The sequence below is a fragment of the Xylocopa sonorina genome, chromosome 3 (genome assembly GCF_050948175.1).
Source record: "Xylocopa sonorina isolate GNS202 chromosome 3, iyXylSono1_principal, whole genome shotgun sequence".
Classification (NCBI taxonomy): Eukaryota; Metazoa; Arthropoda; class Insecta; order Hymenoptera; family Apidae; genus Xylocopa; species Xylocopa sonorina.
Window position 1 is genome coordinate 7,848,017 of NC_135195.1, and position 20,772 is coordinate 7,868,788.

At 48.1% G+C, this 20,772-nt stretch overlaps 3 protein-coding genes across 3 annotated transcripts in view; 2 read left to right on the plus strand and 1 right to left on the minus strand.

Moving 5' to 3' along the window:
* The window catches only part of LOC143422104 (uncharacterized), a 29,549-nt gene extending 11,732 nt beyond the window's left edge, over nt 1–17,817 (minus strand). Inside the window, exons 1-2 of the mRNA XM_076892511.1 lie at nt 17,552–17,817; nt 142–367 (exon numbers count right to left, since the gene is read on the minus strand). Coding sequence (XP_076748626.1) covers nt 142–367; nt 17,552–17,572 — 247 coding nt within the window. The 5' untranslated portion in view covers nt 17,573–17,817. The remainder of the gene's footprint in view (nt 1–141; nt 368–17,551) is intronic.
* LOC143422093 (RISC-loading complex subunit TARBP2) overlaps nt 1–20,772 on the plus strand; it is a 373,185-nt gene that overhangs the window by 315,940 nt on the left and 36,473 nt on the right. The window lies entirely within an intron of this gene.
* The window catches only part of LOC143422087 (2-aminoadipate transaminase), a 129,610-nt gene that overhangs the window by 38,338 nt on the left and 70,500 nt on the right, over nt 1–20,772 (plus strand). The gene's annotated exons all lie outside the window — the stretch shown is intronic.

Here is a 20,772-nt window from a genome sequence, read left to right on the forward strand (position 1 = left end):
TTAGACATATCCCTCGTTAACAATTTAGAAAGTAATATCTCTGATTGCGCAATGGGCTGGCAGCAAATCCAGTAGCACCCAGAGTCAGTTACTCCAGTCGTTCGTACGTGGACAAGATAAAGTGGTCACGAGTGAACTCACTGGGATACTTGAACGTAGGTTTCTCCTCTTGCTTGTCCTTCTTGAGGAACGCGTTCCCAAAGCCGGAAGCCCTCTCCTTGGCAGGGACACGGCTGGAACCGGAACCGATCGACGAGTAGCTGTTCCTGCAACTCGGCAGGCCGGTGCCAGGCGACGCGGCCGTTCTGCCGAACGAACCGGCGCCGATGGCGACGTTCGCTCTGGGTCGGTAGGCGCCAGTGTCACCCTGCGAACAGAGAAGCCGTATCAGTTCCCTTTCGATTCACAGGAATCGCAGCCGCGTTTGTCCGCGGCACCGTTACCGCGCGTCCCGCCGCCGATCGATCGAGGCGGCTCGATCGGGCCCCGAGTTGCCGGAAACGTCGCCGCGGGACAATCGGGGCCGCGGTGAACTTAGCGTCGGCCCCGCGACGAGTAAAATTACCGATCGCGATCGGGGCCCCGACTTCTTTCCGCGCGGCAGATTTATGCGTCGTCGTCGACCGCCGCGCTCGAGCGGTCCGCTCGCTTCGAGATAGAATCGCGTCACGGTGCGTTTTATTGCCGGGCTGCGACAACGGTTACGCGGCTGGTAGGTAGAATAATGAATGATAATGAGGTAATGCGTGCAGCGCGCACGATCTTTGGGGGCAGGCATAACCGACCGTTTCGCGAAGAAAGTGATATTTAACGCTGGTTCTTTTTCGTTGCTCCTCAGCTTGGTTTCTAGTGGAGATTTTGGTTTCTTCCGGTGAACAGAATGTGGATGGCGAAAGAAGATTTTCAAGTGGATGTTTTTGGATGAAATGGACTGTTTCGCATGGGTAATTTGACGTAGATAGTTTGTTACTTTGACAGTTTTTAATCTGAGAGTGTCAGTTTCTCATTAACCCGAACGAGGGTGGTATGCGTCATCCACGAATAGTCGAGTTCTAGAAATGATAATTCGTACAATTAACATAAGATTGGCGGATTGCCCCAAGCTTGAAATAGACGGCCTAACCCGGCTGGGAGGAATAACCTTCTTGTTTCTCTCTTGCATAACGGGTGGGATGGGCGAAACTTCTACTCTTCGCGCTCTTTCCAGTTTCGAATCGTACTTCACCCTTCTCTTAAACAAATTGCCTGCTGTCGCGTGTCTTTTAATAGTCGGGACATCAGCATCGACTTACAATTCGGTGGTAAAAAGTATATCCATAAGAATTCATAGACGGAAATTGATTTCCGCGATGGTTTCTTTCGACAGACTAAACAATTCCGCGTTCTATTCGCAGTATCGCGATCGTTCAACTCGTCGAACGCTTATTTACCCGTGGTCGAGCACGCTTGCGCGGTAACAACGGCGCGACCATAATTCCAATTTAAATTCAATTACACCCTAAAGCTCCGGCATCTTGTGCTATCACGTTAAGATGAGCTTCCCCCCCGCGAAAAGAGGACGCGAAGGGAGGACGAGCGAGAAGGCTTCGTGCTCGAACTTTTAAAAAGTGCCGTTCGTTATTATGCTAATGCCATCCGAGGAGAGGGGGGATGGTGATAATGGAATTACGACGGACGCTCCTTAAGACCGCTAAAGCGATTCTTTTCAACGGAAGTGCCGAAAGCGGCCGGAAACGATAATTCCTTCCGACTCGTTTATATACCGCCTATTTATCGCGTCCCAGGCCTTCTCTTCCGCGAAACCTGGGCCCTCGGTGCTAATACTCTCTTGGGTCCTCTGGCCCTCGCGTGCGAAAGGGAACCGCGGTCACGCACCGTGGATTTTCTTCCGTGCTGAACCGAACCGTCGCTTCGACGATATGGCGGACACGCGTGTCGCTTCGCGAAATACAGTCAGTGAAATACGTCCCGTGGTCTGGCTTATGGGGATATTCGAACGAGTACCGCGCGTCCTTACTTCAAACGCGGGGAATTCATGCCACGTGGTGCAGAGTCGGATAAATGGGACTGGTCAACGTCCCGCTCGCATGCGATGCTGCGTAAAAGTAGAGGCTCCTGCTCTCTGGACGGATATTAGAATCAAATCGAGCGCGTCTCGCGCGTTTAATGAAAGACATGCTTTTAATAGACATCGAGGAATGTCGATGAGCCATGTGGTATGAAAGTGTTGAGCGCGAAGTGCAAGAAATTTATAGACGTACGAATGTAACATATTCCCTGCGTTTCTCTTGTCAAGCAGAGCCGATCTAATTCCCGATATAAATAGCTGCGGACAGAAATGCCGATTCGGTGTGTAATAAAAGAAATTGACATCCTACCGGCTCGCGTTGTTTCGCACTTACGTCGTTTCGATTAGCAACGCCACGGGTATTTGTTCGAACGGTTAGATTCGCGTCCTGGTGTATATAGTTCTCGTTGAGTTTTTTAAGGAACAAGCGAGTTAATCATTGTCTCTGTGATATTTAAAGGGAAACTTGCGTTTTAATATGAGAAAGTGTTAATGCGTACGCATACACGTGTACGTGCAGCTACTCGACTTGCGTCTTTTCTCGCTTACGTCGACAACTATGAAACCGATTGATACGTAGGTTCGAATATTAACCAAAAATACAAAAGAGAGAAAAGAATACTGCTTTCCTCGTCACGATCGCTACGTTCGAGAAAGTAAAATATCCAAATCAGCCAACTCTAGACTTGCCAAAGAGCTATCAATCGTTCGTCCAACCAGCCGCAGCAGCCTCGTTAGATATATTAAAACAGTGTTCGTCCTCCAGACCGCGCCCCGATGCTGAACTTCGATATTAGTTCAAGAAGTCATCGCAAACATTTTGGCAACCAGCCTTGCGACGGTCTTTGGCTAAATTCAGAAAGCAAGGGTTGCCAAGAAGTCGAACGAGAACCTGTTACGACGTCCATTATCGGCTTTACAGTGGTTTACTGGATAATCGAGAGCCGAAGCGTACAAGTTTCATCAAACGCCGCGAAACTTTTTTTAAACGTACCTGAATCGGCTGTGAAAACCAACTTCTATGGCGTATTTACTCTTTCCATTGCAAGAAATGTACGTCTCGTTTAATAAATTAGGAGAGTTAACAGAAACAACGTTTCTTTTTCTAATATTTGCTCCCATCGTTTGCACCCCTTTTTACGCGCGTGCAATTATTTTTAGATATACCAAGAATTACTTAATGTATCTCATTTAAGCACACATATTTCCTAATCCTGTTAGACAGCGGCTGCTAACACTGTACCGCACGAAACGCGGTTCGACTTTCTCGGCTTTGTTCGCTGTAAAACGGCGGGCACCCGTTCGAAAACGTTCGCAAATCACCGTGAAATATAGCCACGGCTGTCAAACCCATTCAGTGATCTATTTCTACGCAGCGAGGACGCTCGTGCGCTTATGCGCGAGATAAACGGTTCGAGTATCACGCAAAAATGCTAAAGATTCCGTGGCCCGTGCGATTTATCGTCCTGTCAGAGGTTTCGTGGCGCGGAAACGATAAAGAGCCGCGGGCACGCACGCGATAAGCCACTATTTTCATTCGCGGGATTTCCCGTGGAAACTCCTTGGGAACTCGCCGGATTACCGTCGAGTAGGAGGAATAGAGGAGACGTGGGAAAACCGGAGGACGATTGAAGTCGAGTGACCATCGTGCACGGAAAAATCTGGCGGGGTGGAAGTTCCCAAGGATAAACGAATTCCAACATTCTATCGCAATTCGAGACCTCGTCGCTAATCGAAAACTTTTCCTTTCGATAAAATCGACGGCGAAGCGAAGGACGATTCTGCTCGTGAATGTACTTACTACCCTTCATTTGGAGAACGATTTATACCCCCTCGACGTGATAAAAAAAAAAAAAATACCACACGCATAAAATGATCTCGAAATCAACTACTAGCCTACAGAACTTTATTAAAATCAAAAATGATTACTCTGCTCGATTAGTCTTTAATTTCATCAAGACAACTTTTATCCTTCGACAGCAGTGAATCGTGCCTCGACCAGCGATCCTTTCGAGACAGTAAGAAGACGAATAAAGTAACCAACGAGAAACGGAAGGGGACCGAGAGCGGAAAGCCGGAAGAAGAAAAATGGTAGAGCGAAAGAAAACTATAAAAAGTGGTGAATTGATACAAACGACCTTCGCACAGACTCGCCGCGCGCGAGCCACGAAAATCGCGCGGAAGGATCGTTCCCATTCAATTGATCCAAAATCGATAAACGATCCATCGATGCTCCGCCGGCCAACGGCTAATACGTCAAGCCAGCTCCGTTCTGTCTACCCCTTAACGGAAGCTCGGGGTGCCTCGATCCTCGCTTTAGCCACCGCTCCACGATATTTCGTCAGCGTTGGCGAAAAGCCTTTCCATTGGACCGGTCGAATTGAAAGCAGCTCGACCGGGAAACCTTTCTATATTACTTTATCGTCCATAAAAATGGCTGTTTACAGCCTGGCCATCCCTGCCCGCCCCTACGCGCCGGCTTTCCACCCTTGATCCCGTTTTATCGATGGATGAATCGTCCGACCGCCGACTCCTCGCGCGCGTTTCACCGCCGTTGGACAATTTTTGTTTCACGGATCGAAACCATGTCGGACCAGCCTGCGATCGAGTGTTTCTCCAGCGAAAGCTTAGACGGATGTCGAGCATCGATGGCTGCTTGGATGATTCGAAGGATCGAACGAGTTTTCTTCTCAAGCGATAAGAAAAAATCTGAGATCTGGACAATTACTTAATTATTCTTTAACTGATAATGTTGTAACATGGTTCGATAAACTCTGGGATTTATGTTCGATTTCTCGCGTGGGTACTGTGTATATGCATAATGAAACTTACGTAAAACCATGTTCGACTAATAGAATCCCTTGATAGTGCTGTGTTTGGATAATAGAGTTCTCCAATACTACGAACCGAAATGGTAGGGTCTCTACCGTAATTGGGACACTGTTACTTGGCGTAATAATACGTCTTAAAGCTTGTAAAACGTGAGAGCTGCTAGCGTACCTGTATGTGTACTTATACTGTGGAAACTTTTGCTTCTAATTAAACATATATACTCGCCATCAAAAGCAATTTGTGTCATCGATGAAATAATTTTCATTCTTAAAGATCGACTATTATTTCTTATCGATTTACTCTGTGTTTTGTTGTGTTAGATCGTTCTATCTGCGATCTATGATGTCGATAATTAACACGGAACTCTTGCTGCGACGGATAAATCGAAACGAGAAGAGAAGAATGTTGCGTAGAAAAATCGTTTCCCATCGAAACGAAGGAACGTCTGTAACACATGTTTACGCGTGATTTTCCAGAAACGAGCGTTAACGAACAAGAATTATACTTGTATCCAAGCACGGTGACGTTACTGATGAGGATGTGGGCGCCCAATGCGGCGCGATACCAACTCGAGGGGAGGCCGACTAATTGAAGAGTGTCAGTCTGATTTAACCTCCGTCAACTGGTCGCATTATTATAATTTACGATGTGCCACCAGTTGTCACGATCTCCGCAGTACGAAAACGCTACTTTATCTTCGTCTTGAAATCACCGACTGTCGTCGATATTCGACGCTTCAAAAACATACCGCGGAAAGTCGCAAATAAATCATACGCGTCTGACGAACTAGAGTGCCGAAATATTTCGTTCGGTTCCAAGTGTTCGATCTTGTATCGACGATTATGTCACGCTAATGATTCTAAAAAGCGACGCGTAACATATCGAACGTTGATTACGACACGCCATGGAGTTCACGCGAGGAGCGCGTCCGTGGCGCGTTTCGAACACCGCGCGATTTAATAAACATTCGCGTTTCATCGAACCGCTCGTTCGCTATAGAGGAACGATACGAAAAGTTGAAGGCTTGTACGCGGCGAAGTAATTGCAAATTTAATAATATAACGGCCCGTATGCGCGTCACGCGGTTGAAGGGGTTATTAGCGTACTCGTCCGCGTACGGATCCGTATGTATAAATTTAATCTATCTTCCATCTCCGGACAGACGCCGCTTTCTTCCGCAACAAACCGTCACGTTACTTGGCATTAGTCTACCTTTTACATTTATCCCGCCGCTCCACCGCGGGCATCCGTCTCTCTCGGTCAAACGACGTTCGAGCGTAATTCATCAACCGACGCCAGCCTCGTCTAGTCTTCGCGAAATTGCATTATGTATTCCATCATACACTCAAATTCGATGAAACACAGCGAGATGGAAAAATTCAAGCTGCTACGCGGCTCTCTCCTATCGAGACGAATCGCTGAGGGAGCGTGACAAAAGTTGGAGGGAACCAAAGGGTGTCGATTGCGGTAGAACGAAGGATGTGGCGAGCTATCGTGATATTTGACAATGTTTAGAAACGAATTCGTTCGATTGCAATTTGAAACGACTCTGTACGTGGTCCATGAAGAGATGCGACGAATAATGGCACTGGGAAACGATATCTCTTCACCGTTCCCGTTTCTCTCCTCCTCGGATGATAATCTTCTGACGTTTCATTAAAAGTAACGAACCGTAGCTTCCCGTCCCTCTGGAGAACGCGGTTCATTCTCGATTCGTTTCGAGAAAAACTCGCTCGAAGCCCGAAAAGAATGAAGAGCAGCGTAATTTGTCGTATATTTAACGAAATATGGTTCCCGCGGAGAGATCCGGGGGAACTTTCGTGATGCCTTCGCGGAAATGATCCCAACCGGAGATTCCGTTCCCGGTTCCTACCGCGCGCGTGGATTAATACGTCGAAAATAATGCTCCGTTTTACGAGCGCGAGAACACCGGGGGAAATGGGATCGGGAAGACAGGAAATTTAATTTACTTCCAGCGCTATTCGCTCCGCGAAACTGCGCGGTTTTTTCTCAAACGCGATATTTAAAACTCCGGCGGAGGGCGAAATCGTTTTATCGAGTTTGATGAATTTTTAAACGCGCGCGGAGCATATTTTTGAAACGTACCGGATTTAAGTCACTTGTCCGTGGAATTGGATTTAGAATTATTCTCTGCACTTTGACCATTCGTGTCACAATATTCGCTATAATAATCGTACGGAGAATACGAAGTCCTGTGCGGCGTCAATTTTTAATCGGATCAGGCATTTAAATAAAATTGGGACACTTGGATGTTGAAAGTATCGTCTGCATTCCGTGCTCTCTCGTAATTCGCTACTTTCACTGGTTTATTGCGATGGCGATATCTGTCAACGACGTCTGACTGCTCGCCGTCGAGGTTGATACGGCGGTTGCATTGAGAGTTTTCAATTGTCATTCAAGATGATGAAGAGCCTCGGTCAAAATGGTCAAGTCGCGCAAATTGAAGTTGCTCGATTTAATGAACGCAACTTCAGTAGCCCGCTTCATATTGATACAAGTCAAATTGCCTTAAGTAACCAGACCTCGAGCGACAGACACCTAAAATGGCGTCCATTTCGCTCAAGACTTCGCTTGAGATGCGAAAGGATGAACAAAGCCAAGTAAAAAAGAAGCTCGCTGTCGTCTGAAGTGATCTCAGATCACAGCGATAATAAAGAATTGAATTCAAGCAACTCGATTAATTCAAACGAAGTTTCGAAGGTGAGTCAGAAAGATACTCTGCTCTCGGTATGCTGCACGAACGCTGCGGAAAAATGGACAACGTTCAACGCGACCGCAATGTAAACCTCGACCGCGAGAGGCGACGGATCGTCGAAAGGTGCAGAGGTGGCGTCCAAGTATCGACTGTGCTTGAAAAGGAACGCGAAACTTCGAACGTGCAGGGCGCTCACTTGGCATTCGTCACCAAGGACCTGAGCAGTGATGGGAGTCGACAGACGGTGTCGAAAGCGTCGTAAATTAGGTCCCTCTCGATTCGAGGTTCGACTGTTTCGCAAATATCGCTCCTAAATAACCCTCCATGCTTTTTTTATTATAACAAATAACCGATTGTTCGAGCAAACTTCTACATCGAGTCCTGTTACGTCCACGCGTATCGAATCGTCGAACAATTACGGTTGGCTTTTTCACGGTACACCTTGTAAACCGCGACCGCAAGTCAGCGAGGCATCTTCCGCGTACACGCACTCTAACAATAGTAGCCGAGAACGGGTGGCAGGAAGCATGGTAGCTAGAAACACTGTCCGAAGAAAGCGATAACGTCTGTTCGTGTTTACCTTACAAAATGCCGATTAGGCCGATGTTCGACGATCCATTTCGGCCGACTGTTATTTCACGTTTCACCAGCTGGACCCCGGCCAAGTTTTTCAGTATTTCGATGCGTGAATCGGGGGAACGATTTCGGCCACTCCGGGTGTCCGGTTGACACGTGCGCGACGAGAAAGTGTGTATCTCGTATGACATTTGCCGGGGCGGACTTTTGGCAAGGATCGCGCATCCTCCAATTTCACTTCCCGGTTTTTCCCGGCTGGTTGCGCAACCTTTATTTCGATTCGCCGGCGAAATGAATCGATGCATTCCGCTTTCTGTCGAACCGGGTTTTTGGCAAATGGCAAATCGTCGCGCGCTGATATTTTCGAAACTCCGTTTCCTCGTTTCGAATAAATCTCGCGTCGAAACGTCCGATTGATTGCGTTCCCGAGCGGTGTCTCCCTCGAAATTGACGCGCCTCTGCTACGATTATCGCGAGATACGAATTTGCGATTTAGAATTCGATTATAATTAAAGGCGTCGTCTAATTACGGCAAGTGCATCGTCCATTGACAATGTCGTCGCGCGGATCCATTACAGCGCGCAGAGCTGACTCGCTCGGCGGTATATCCAATTAATTTGAGCCGCGAGCCGCGTTGCAAGCCATCGGAGGGTTGAAGATATTTAATGAAGTTTCGCGAGATCCAGGCGAGAGCAAAAGTCTTTCAATGAAGACCGTTCCCAGCCGCAAAAGTGGCGACGAGAGAATGTCAAGAACTAAACGCTTCGACGGAGAAACAGCAACGCCGTCGCCGCGTAATTGGAAAACTTCCGGTGCCGTATAAGTTGCCGGAAGTTGCGGGCGAAGACTTTGGTATCAGGGCCTCTAGACGCTGCTACGTACTGATAAATCGCCCGTCGCAATTCAGACGACGTCGTGACTCCTCTCAATTGGCCCGTCATAATTGTTTCCTCGTTTCCATGGCTACTTAAATCCTCTCGACGCATCGCTACAACTTTGAATCGTTGGTATTTAAGTAGCAATTATCATCGATATACTATACAGACAGAATTATCGCTCGTTGGACGTGGAAGAATGCATATCTGTAAGGTAGAAAGTTTGAAAAAAGAAGAACAAGATGCTCGCACACTTCTTTCGCTTCCATAACACCCTTCTATCCATCTGATAGAGTTTGTAAATAATAAAACAGGCGGAACGACAAATCCCACCTATCCAGCCTCGCGACCCTTTCAACTTTCCAGACTCTAATATTTAACGTCACTCACTATCCCCATTTCTGCCTCCGTCTCTAAATTATTTACGCATTACGGGAAAGAGACACTTCCATCCCCCGCGTTTTCTACTTTCTGCACTGTAACATTTAACGTCCAGCGATATCCCTCGAAATTCACCCCCGAATGGTTCGCTTCTTATTCTCATTGCTCGACGAGCAATAACTCCAACCGCTCACCACTAAAACGATCATACCGTAAACAGTTTCTACAAGCGTCGTTTTACTAGAATTTATAAACGTGGCGCAACGAACTCGAAGAAGAGCTATAGAGGACTCGTTCGCTCGTGAGACTATTCAAAGGACAGAGAAATAGTTGGCAGTCTCCCTCTCGAAAACAAACGCACGCAAATCCGGTGTATGCAAAAATATTAGAGTAAAATGGGAACGCATGCGAGCACGAAAGGAAATACTTTATTCGATTCTTTCTGCACTTTGACACGCAAACGTTTCTTACGGGAGACGCGCACGTAAGTCCGTAGTCGTCAAAGAGTCGGGCCGGCTGTTTTTGCCTGGCTCGACCAGGAAACGGTTGCTTTTGGCCGATTGTCCAGCGCCGACTGGATCATCATCCGTGTCCTGTAGCCGGCGGAAATCAGCAAAACGTGACAAACGGCGAGTTCCATCGAAACGGAACGGGTTAACGGAAAGAAAGCGTCCGGGTCGAATTTCGGCGAGTCACAGGGAGAGCAACGTACTCGGGCCGATTCGTGGTGCTCTGCCAATTTCTCAGGCACCTTGCGGAGTCACGCGTGGCTTTTAGTTCGTGGCTATTTATTTCGCGGCAGAATGACAACGGGCGCAGTTTAATTAATACGAAGTGAAAGCGCCGGGTGAAACGAGAGATTGAACATCCCTAGCGCGGAGTTCTGAAGAATCCGCGTATAAATAGAAACGCACTCGGGCCCGTTTTAATGGTGGTCTGAGTGTCGAGTTTTTTCCCGAAATGCGCGGGAAACGGTGTCATTTCTTTCTTACCGCGGATGGTAACCGACTTTTATTCTATGTGCGTGACCGTGCGCTGTTCAAATTTATTTTGTGTATCGCAGCTGGTAATTATTAAAGCAAATTGAGTACGGAAATGTATATATATATCGTTTCTGCATCGCAACCATAAAAATTGTTCATTCCACTAGAATTTTAAGCATTATTGTGGGCAGAGAAATTGGCAACAGCTACGATTTGAACTAGTGGATTGGCTGACGCAGCGCGGGGTGCAGACCTGTAGCTGGACCGAATCAGAAAATTGATTTCAATGCGAACAATTGATCCACGAGATCAGCTGTGTGTGCGGAACCTGCTGTTGTCCTTTCTGTCGGCAAATATTGGTCCTCGCTAACAAGACAGCGACGTTTGCACGCTTCTTCCGGCACGGTTTTCAAACGTCCGTGTCGATACAACTTCGCGATAAAAAAAAAAAAGAGGAAGAAGCGAAAAAAATTGCGACAGTGTTTTGTGTGCCATTCTATGCGTCCGTCGAGTTTCCAAATATTAACTTCACATACACGAAATATCGTTCATTCGACAGCTAACAGTTTTAATATTTTCCAGCCCGTTTCTCCTTTGTTTGGTTACTTGCTCCGACGGATGGGAAGCAACGGTTTGCCAAGAAGAAGATTTATTTATCAGAATTTTTGCTTCGTTGCGCATAACAACGTGGCAAAATTCAGTTAGTAAATTTCATCGTAAATGTATTACACATTCGTTTGAAGTGGAAAGTTAAAATTTAAACGATCGCTCTCTAAATATTTTCAAATTGCGACAAAGCCAACAGATTTCTCATGATAATGTTTAACGAGAACGACGCAAGTTCAACTTACGATCAGCATTAAAGAATGAAGAACGCGTAGAAACGAATAAAGAAGGCTGTCAGGGCTGCAAAGCAGCTCGCAAGGATACGCGAGCAGCCAGCGGCCACAGGTGAACCGAGGGGGTGGATCGCGTCGCGGTTTCCGCCGCTGTCCGCGATTTCCAGGAGGACGCGAGTGGCTGTCACGGTTGTGCAGTTTTTCGAAACGGAACAGCCAGATGCTTCACCGCGGCATGTCGGGCGGAAAAAAAGGAAAGTCGAGGCGATGTCTACGAGTCCGTTTAAATATAGCCGCGAGGTCTTCGTCCATGCTCTCCCTCTGGAGTATCCACCGCCGTGTACGCGTACTCGCGCGGAGCGAAATGGTCGGCAGACGGACACGGCGAGGGAAAGGGACACAGAATGGGAACGGTGCAACGAGAGCAAACGGAAGGAAGAGAAAACGATATTTTCTAGAATATCACGGGGCGCAGCGCGCGGTCTCGAACAATACGGTGGACGTATTTTAAAACGACGCTTCCTGAAAAACGCGGGCTTCCTCGGCTCGGAAAACACGACAAATCAAACGGCGGACGCTCGCCTTTTAACCGTGAATCGAACTGGTATTTTTCGAACCTGAAACTGAAACGAAAGATTTTCGGACGTCTTTTCTCCCATTTAAAAATATCTTCTACCGAAGGGATGGTTTCGGCTACTTTCAACTAATATAGAGCTTGCTGCGTTTAGTTTCGAAAATTTTTACGAAGAACGAGGAAAACCACTTTCCAGCAGTTGGATGTTAAATTATACGATTTATTATTAAAACCCATTCCATGAAATTTCTCCAACTCTACCGTTTCTCGCAGTGCCGCGCGATCAGGATCGGCCATCGGGGACACCTGTATTCGATAGCAGCGCAGAGGCATCAAACATGGATTGGTTATGCATCGTCGACGACGAACGTGGTGCACAAAACATTGTCGAAATACTGGCTGGGCTGTTCGCGGCGAGCACAAATTATTACCGCGACATGGGCGCAATGAAAAGCTCGGGCGTTATCGCGACGCCGCTTTTACCGGATGGCCCGTCCTAGCATTAACGTGCAATTTGTCGCCGAGCTGGTTAAATCGAGCTGGCGCTTAGAACATCAACGGGCGACGCGTCAAGGGTTGATGGTGTAGTTTCGTTTCGTTCATTGAGATTTATCGGGTCAACGTGAAAAATCCTGCGAACCATCTTGTTTGAAGAATCGTCGGGCGAATTTTGGCATTTATCGTTTAATTGGGTTGTTCAATTGGCTGAAATAAATGATTGTTGCCCTCTTTTTTAATGAGACGGAACGCGATAACTCATTTTGAAGAGTCTACTGCTTCTGATTGAATAATTTCACGTTAGAGGATATTATTGAAACGCAGAGTGGGATCTCAATAAGTGAATATCATTATGCATCTAGCACGCAACCCCTAAAGTGCAGTCCACGTGCCGCAAGGTACTCGATACGTATTATCCAGTGACCATACGCGAAAGGCACACATCTCACGAACATCGAAGCGATTAGGGAAGCACGTGTTCGACCATTTAGCGGTGACTGCATACGATGCACGGCGGTGACGCGCGAACCATGGATGCATATGCATCTCCCGTCTACGGTCCTCCGTAGGGGCTGCGCGGCGAGAGTCGAGAGGGTGAGTGGAGAACGCTCAATTAAATCGTCTCGTAGCAACGATTCGCCTTGAAATATTCAAAAGGGCCGTTAAATCTTTTTCTCTATCTTCAGTTCTGGAGCCACTTCATCCGGCTGTCTACCTCTTCATCCCTCTTCGCCCGGCTCCTCGTCCCGACGTGTCTTTTATCCCCGTCGGATCTTCCACGTAACGTTTAATCGCATTCAAGCTGTTTCGAGCGCGTGCCCGTCTTTTCAGGCAAAGTTATTAACGAGCGATATTACGAAGACGTTTCTGGCCCCCCTCCTTTCGTTTAATCGCCGCTTTTATGCATCGAAAGAGGTCCTCCAACGAACCACTCTGTGTCGAATCGTATAGAATTCAGGATATCTCCTGCTTATCATTCTCCTTTTTATATTTCGAACGACTGACGGTGGATTATTTATGATCCATGCTAATTGCAGAAATTCCGTGGTATTCCAGCCAGAAAAATTATCCTCTGACTCGGAGTCGTCTGTTACAAAGTGACTGACAGGTTGCTGGATTATGTAGGTCATCGAGGAACGGAATAAATGTACGGGAAGTGATTCGATATCGTAGCGGAAGTTACACACGAGCGATTGAAATGAATTCTGTTCAGGTGTTTACGAAGCTGACGAATCGCGATTGATCGACCGACTCGGCTCGGTTTGCCAAAAGTTCACGTCGCAGGCGGTCGTGTCGGGGCGCGAGCTTAAAAACCAACTTGTTCGATTTCGCGTCTAGGAAGTGGAACGCAAACACGTTGTACCCCGGCTAAATTTATCATCCGCCCCGTCTGCTACGTACCTTGCATCGTTTACTTACGTCGTTACAGAGTTGCGACGTCGATGGACGAAATTCTCGTTATTACGTAAAATAATTCCACTGAAGTCACCGTTCGCCATTAAATGTCAGCTTTAAATATAAGCAACTTGTTAGCCAATGTACATCCGTTTCTTCTTTCGTCGTTCACCGTGGCATGGACCACTTGCGGTGATTATTCGAGGCACGAAAAACCCGTGTGCCACGCACGTTCGCAGCTTAATATATAATTTGGAATTTGTCAACTGTCTCGACATGTCGAAAAGAAAGAGTTGCGGGAAATAAAAAAAAATAATTTAATTCTTTATTGTACAAACGGAAATAAATGAAATTAAACAAGAACGCTAGTAACACGATAAACTTCGAGTTCAGTATCGCGAGCAGCAAAGCCAGCATATCGCAGACATTAAGATTCATCCGTCCGCAGAAATCCTCTTCGACGAGTTCTCACTCCGGAAAGTTTGAAAGGGAGAAGATATCGCGCAGCCGTGTTTAAAGAAGTCCAATGGACGGGGCCAAAACTGCTCGTCCCCCCGGGTGCTTCCTTAAAGCTGTCGGCTGAACCGGCCAGGGATATTCTTTATCAGGCTTCGCAGCGAAAAGCTCAGGGGAAAGGTCGATCGGCTGCCCCGTCAATTTCCTTTGAAACTTGACACCCAGTGTATAGAATATTCAATGGAACCGGGCTGGAATATATTTCCGAATTAACCAGATATAGGGAAAGCAAACTTTCATCACGCAAACCAACATAAATCGGTATGAAAAATGAAATTCCACGGAACTCGATCCACCCTTCACCAGGTCCGAAACTTTCGACCAGCATAGAACACGGGAACCTAATTCAATCCCGCCGTGAAACACTTTACCCGTCTTTCAACTCGTCGAGGCGGAAAAAGAAAAGCGTCGATTCGTTAAGGGCCACCTCAAAGCATCCAGCAACCCTAATTGCCTAAACGTAGCGCGGTGTATACCGCTGGTGCCGGTGGTGCGAACGCGGGTGCGCATATTCGTGGCAGAGGCGGAGGAAAGGTTTACACGAGCGCACCGCCGGCAGGCAGACGTCGTCTGGGAAAGGCCCAGCTAATTTTGCTGGCCGCGGCACGACCTGAGGCCGGCCGTATGAACGCGTTTCCGAGAGGTGCACACCCGGAATCCGTGCTCCCGTGCCTGGCGAGTCCGGGGCTCCTTCGGTAAATGTTTACCTCCGGGCCGCTGCCAGCCGGACTATGTATTATTATCGGACCCGCGCAGTGCAGTGGCTTACGACGCCCGACGCTCTGTCTGACCACCGACCGTACCCTATCTACTTGCTGATCCCCAGCCGTTAATCTTCCCGCGTTTGCGAACGAGTTTTCCGATCTTTTCTCGCAATTTCGGATTCCTTTGGATCGGTCGTTCGTTCTAGGACGATTAACACGTCGATAGGAACGGTTGGAGAAGGTTTGCGATTGCTTTTCTTTAATGTAGAGCAATTGGGGTGGGGTATAAAAATAGGGGTGCACGCTGCAGTGTGCGCAATACTTCGTCGAATTTTTGTCACTTTTTAAGGAAAGTGTTTTGTATTTTGGAATTTGGTAGGGAATTAAGTATCTGAACGTGGAATAAGTACAGTTTGTAAGTGGTTGGAGGAATAACGCTGCCGACCGGCTAAATTCATCGAGAAGGAAATGGGGCGTAGTAAAACCTGTTACAGCAGATTTTGGCGAACCTATGAAACGGGCTAGTGTGCTTGGTACCTCGAGCACGAATATTCGTAACACGTGCGTGCGATCGACGGCAAAAAGATACGCGGCGACGAGGGGGTGGCGTACGTCGGTCTTAAATTCCCGGCGTTTCGTAAACAGAGACGCGGGAAACGCACGAAACGCACGGGACGCGAGCGTTCGCGGCCTTCGGACGATAACGTTAATGGATCCTCATTTACATTGCATAATTACAGCCCGAGAGTCAGATTACGCGCGCGATGCAGCGGGCAGAACCGCGCGGGGGAACGAAACCCGTCCGAAATACTCGTCCGTCACGCGCGTTTCCGGTTAAAACGAAGGGACTGCGGTTATTTTAAAATGCGGGACTTTTTATTTCAGAAAATTCGGGGCTTGTCCTCGTTATTATCCTTCCTTTGTTTCTCGTCATTGTGTTCGATGCGCCGCCGCCATTTCTCGGCTGTTAATTCGCCTTTTATTTCGCGGCAATAATTCTCAATTTTTTTTACGCCACGCTCCATTTATTAGTTTTTAGGTTACCGCTTTTTATATGGCACGCCATTTGTAGGTTTACGATCTTGTATTTAGTTTATCGTCGTACGGTTTGGAATTTTATATTCGGTTTAATGGTTTATACTTTAAAAACGTGCCGTCGAAGCTTTACGATGTCATTTGACGAGACACTAAATCCGTAATGAATTGAATGTATCTTGGATACATTATTAGTGCTTTGCGGATGATTTTAATGAAATATAGTTATCCATAATCCTTGCACACGTGTTTCTCGCAAAGTTAACAACTTCCAGCACGTAGATGGTATAAAAGATTGTTTCGTTTTACCAAACTCATCGAACAATCTTGCCAAGAAATCGCAACGATGATGTAACGCTCATATTGAAGAAGAAAGATATTAAACTGGTCATAAACCAACCTACCCTACGTTATTCGCTAAAAGTCGGTGCAATACTCGAACCCACTGAATCTCATTCATTCGCTTCACACATTCTTACGCTCTAAATGTCACGCAAGGAAAGTTTCGTGTAAAAATATTTTCCAACTCAACGAACCATCGAGCAAATCAGCCGGTTCGATAACAAACCAGATGGACGACACCGTCGACAAACGCGTCACGAATAGTCCGTGTCAGACGCGAGCAGAGCCATCAACGAGTTAATAATATCTACGCCATGTACAATAAATACCAAGCATCATCTCGTCCCTTTAAACAGGTCATTGAGAGACACGATCGCGTTGGTCTCGCGCGATTACAAGCTCGATCAGGTCGAATAATAATTGTCAGACTTTTTTCAAACAGACGTAAACTAATATACCTGATCAATTAATTAGGATCATGTTCTTTGAATATTTTCTCTTTTTTTTTTCTTTTTCTTTTTGTACGAGTAGGATTCTCTTTGGATTTCCTGTAAACGCTGCATCATCCGTAGTCCACATAAACGACACATTAATACCGCGTACTCATCATTTCTCCGAAAACTGGCGACTTGTATTAAAAATCTTGAACCATGACAACTGTGTCGTATCATCTGTAAAAGAATCATGAAGCAATATCTGCATAGTTCGTCCTGTCGTCAACGTAATATTATCTCCACATAAAGAAATCATGTGTACGGACGCATCGAGACACACGAACGGTTTCGCCGGAAAATAGAGGGAAATGTCTGTCTGTCCAGTGGAACGCGAGAGCGCGGAGCATAGAAAGTTTCTCGTTTTTCGGTTCACCGATGCCGAAAACGGTCGACAACATTAAGTCTCGCCGCGGCAGACGCGCGCGTTTGGTCCCTCTGTTTCTTTTTCAGCGTCGCGTCCGCGAAAATTCGTCTCGTGCGATGACACCGCTGGGAACACCAATTATAACTTCGCGCCGTTCCGCGGACGGCGTCGATTTAATGAAGACACCGCGCCGCGTAAACAACGCCTCGCCCGAAACGAAGTTTCCAATTAACCGCCGGCCGGAATTACGTTTACCCGGATCCGTCGCGGCTCTTCGCCGATCCATCGATCGTTGGCCCCAGGTTTCCCCGAGGCGTGTACGCGTCCCTTCGCGTTTAAACACGAGTGGCAACACTTACGTAGCTCCTGTAGGACGCCATGATTCGCGCAGCCTCCCCTCCTCGTGCGAACGAAAGCGAAAGGGACCCCAAGGGCGAGAGAGCAGCGGCTGGCTCGTGGCGGATTCACCAATCACCATCAACCACCGACACCATCGAGAACACCAAAGAACCAGCACCACCACTAGCACCGACACCAAACCACACCAGCACCACCACCCCCGCGAGCGTGCACCGCGTTCGTATCACCCCCGAGGACCGCGTGCGAACCGAGAAGGGTAAGAGCCAGAAGAACGAAGGTGGAAGATCGGAGAAGCGAGCGTTAGAACAGCCGGGATCTAGAGAAGAGAGACGCGGAGACAAACTCGGGAAGAAAGGGGCAGCGACTGAGCCGAACAACGAGAGGCGTTGCGTTGAAAGAAAGTATATGCGCGAGGAGGAAGTGGCGGAGGAGGAGGTGCGTGAAGGGAAGAGCGATGATGAAACAGAAGACACGCGGTGGTGAAAATGTGGAGAACCGATCGAACGATGGACGGTTCGACGAAGCGTCGTCCCCGACGGCACGGTCTCATAAGAGAAGAAGGAGAGCGCTACGGAGGCGCTTCGTTTCGGACGAAGCTCGGACCCTGAAGAAGAGCCGGCGACCCGCGAGGCACGCCGCCTCGCTCCCTCTCTTTTCGCCGTCTTCTCGGCTCTTTCCCGAGAGCCTACGGCTGCACGTTCCTCTTTCGTACGTGCTTTTTCCCTCTTACTCTGGTTAACGCGTCCGAGCCTCGCCCTTCCCGGCCTACCCTCCCGACACCCCGCGCCGCCCTCGCCGCACGCGCGTATCGGCTTCTCTCGTTCATTCGCTTCGTTCACTCGAGCCCTATTTTAAGAATAGCTTCGCGTCCTCTCTCGCCAGCGCTTCGCCAGCGCCGTCCCGGCTCCGCGACGCTTCCGCGCCCGCACGGAGACCTGAGCTGCGACCGAACGCGCGGCCTTCGGACAGGGCTGCTCTTCCGAAGCCCGTTTCCGTCTCGACGCTTTCTCTGACGATCTGTCGAAAGATCTTTGGGGGTGTTAACTGTAACTTCTTTCGTATCGCGAGAAGTAAATTTATCGTAACTTGGAGTTACGAGTATAAGAGGACACTTTTCTGAAGTACTTATGGGGGTGGAGATGAACAAACAAATCTGGATACCAGTAAATTAGTACCCGCGAACGATCTCCCCTGTATGATATCCTGGCTGTCCTCGAATCGAACGGGGATGGCAGTTATCGAGTTACAGCAGGAGAAGAGCCAACTACCGAGTCGACTATCAAGTTTACCTCGTCGTAGTTTACAATAAGATCCTCCATCTTCGTCGCGACCGGATACTTTCCGTAGCTTTGTTTGAAAGTATCGAGGAAATCATGCTTTGAGAGTACGTTTCACGGGGGGGAAACGGAGGAGAGACAAGAGAGTCTCGTACCTCGAGAGAATGTCCCGCGATGCCGGAGGACGAGGTATTGTCTGAGGGAATCGCTCCGCGGAAGAATATTTTGAAGGGAATCGTTCCTCGCAAAGCACTTTATGCGGGACGAGTTGCCCCTTGAGAGGATTTTCAGCGACGGAGAATTATTCTTCGGGAGCATCGAGATAGCTTGTGAACGATTACGATTTTGATAGGTTCTGCAGCGAAAAGGGGGATCCACATTGCGTAACGTTCAGTAGTTATACATGTATCGATATACCTTTACGCGTCGAGTCCCTCGCGACATTCGTATCTCTATCTCTCTCTCAAAAATCAAAACTAGACTCTGGTAAACTCGTGTAAAATAGATGCATTTCTGGTTCACGTGATTCCATTACTTACGTATCGTCTACCACCAAAAACCGACAAAGTCACAAATAATTCGTTCCTTTTAAAACCATACAGCCTTCTTATAAAAAATTCATGAAAGTTAAAAAAAAAACAATTCCTGCGTAAAAATTCATAGTCTAAAACGTTCGATTAATTATCGACACACGCGATTCCTCCGTTCCAGCGATGGTTTCATTTAAAAAGAAAAGGTTTTCCACCACGCTTTAAATGCAAATGCAGCACATCCGCCTGGACATCGTTACCCGTCGTAGCGTGAACCGCGAAATTTCCTGGCCCGATAACGAAAGCGACGCTAACCGCGTGGAATCGTGGCGACGGTGCCGTGTAATATTCGACAAGGGCGAAGAAGCGAGGCGGCCGGATACGGCGGTCCCGGAATTCTCCGGAGGATTCCGCGGAGGAATCCGCCGCGCGTAGGAGACAAACTGCCTGGTAAAACGGGCGTCTTTGTAGAGGAAACGAGGGCAGGGTTAGCGTCCCTCTGGCGAGCTTGGTTCGCCTGGTCGTGTCCTCTTTGTATGATGTCGCGGAATCGCTCCTTGAAAACGGAAACGTTCTGTCCAGGGTAATCGACCGTGCGATCGAAATAGGGACCAATGGACTGGTTAGATGAACGACAATAAGAATGCCCGCAGTACGTCGCGCGGTCCTTTAAAATCGGTCATCGAGAGATCAAATCTGTGGAAATCGGCTTCACGTTCGCGAGAGCGAATTTATCTCGACCTCTCTAAAAGAAAAGTAACGAGGATGCGACGGTTTGTTATCGGTGATACACTGGTTTCATTGAATAATTATCGACGAAAGTCGTTCGCCTCGAAACCCCAGCGAAATGTCAGACGGTCTCGCAACGGTGGCCCCCGAAAATTGTCCAGAGCATTCTCCGCGATGGAATCCGGCGCACGGAGAAGACAAACTGTCTTTGTCGAGGAAACGGGGCGAGGGTATAGGGTTTACCGCTTCTCCGGCGAGTGAATCCTCCGTCTCCTTTGTACGAGCCCGCGGAACTGCTCGACGAAAACGGAAACTCCTTACCCGCAGGGATCGGCCGGAAGATCCTCGAGATAGGTACCGACGCGGATTGGCTGGATAAAGCGGACGCCTAGGAAAAGGCGAAATAAAGCGAGGGCGCGGGCCAACCGGCAGGAAGTCGAGCGAATTAAAGCGTCGTCGATTGTTTTACTCGACTAACCGGAGTATTATACGTTTCCTTTTCGTCCCGGGAACAGGAACGGCTTTGGCTGGGTTTCGAAAGCTAATTACCCGTTCGAGTTCGAGAGGGTTACTCGAACGGCCGGTCCAGCGACGCCAGAGGGATAGGGAGGAGGGTCCGTGGTACGAAATCATTATTAGCTGGAACGCGTAATGCGGGCCTGGAGAGGACGGCGACACTTTAAT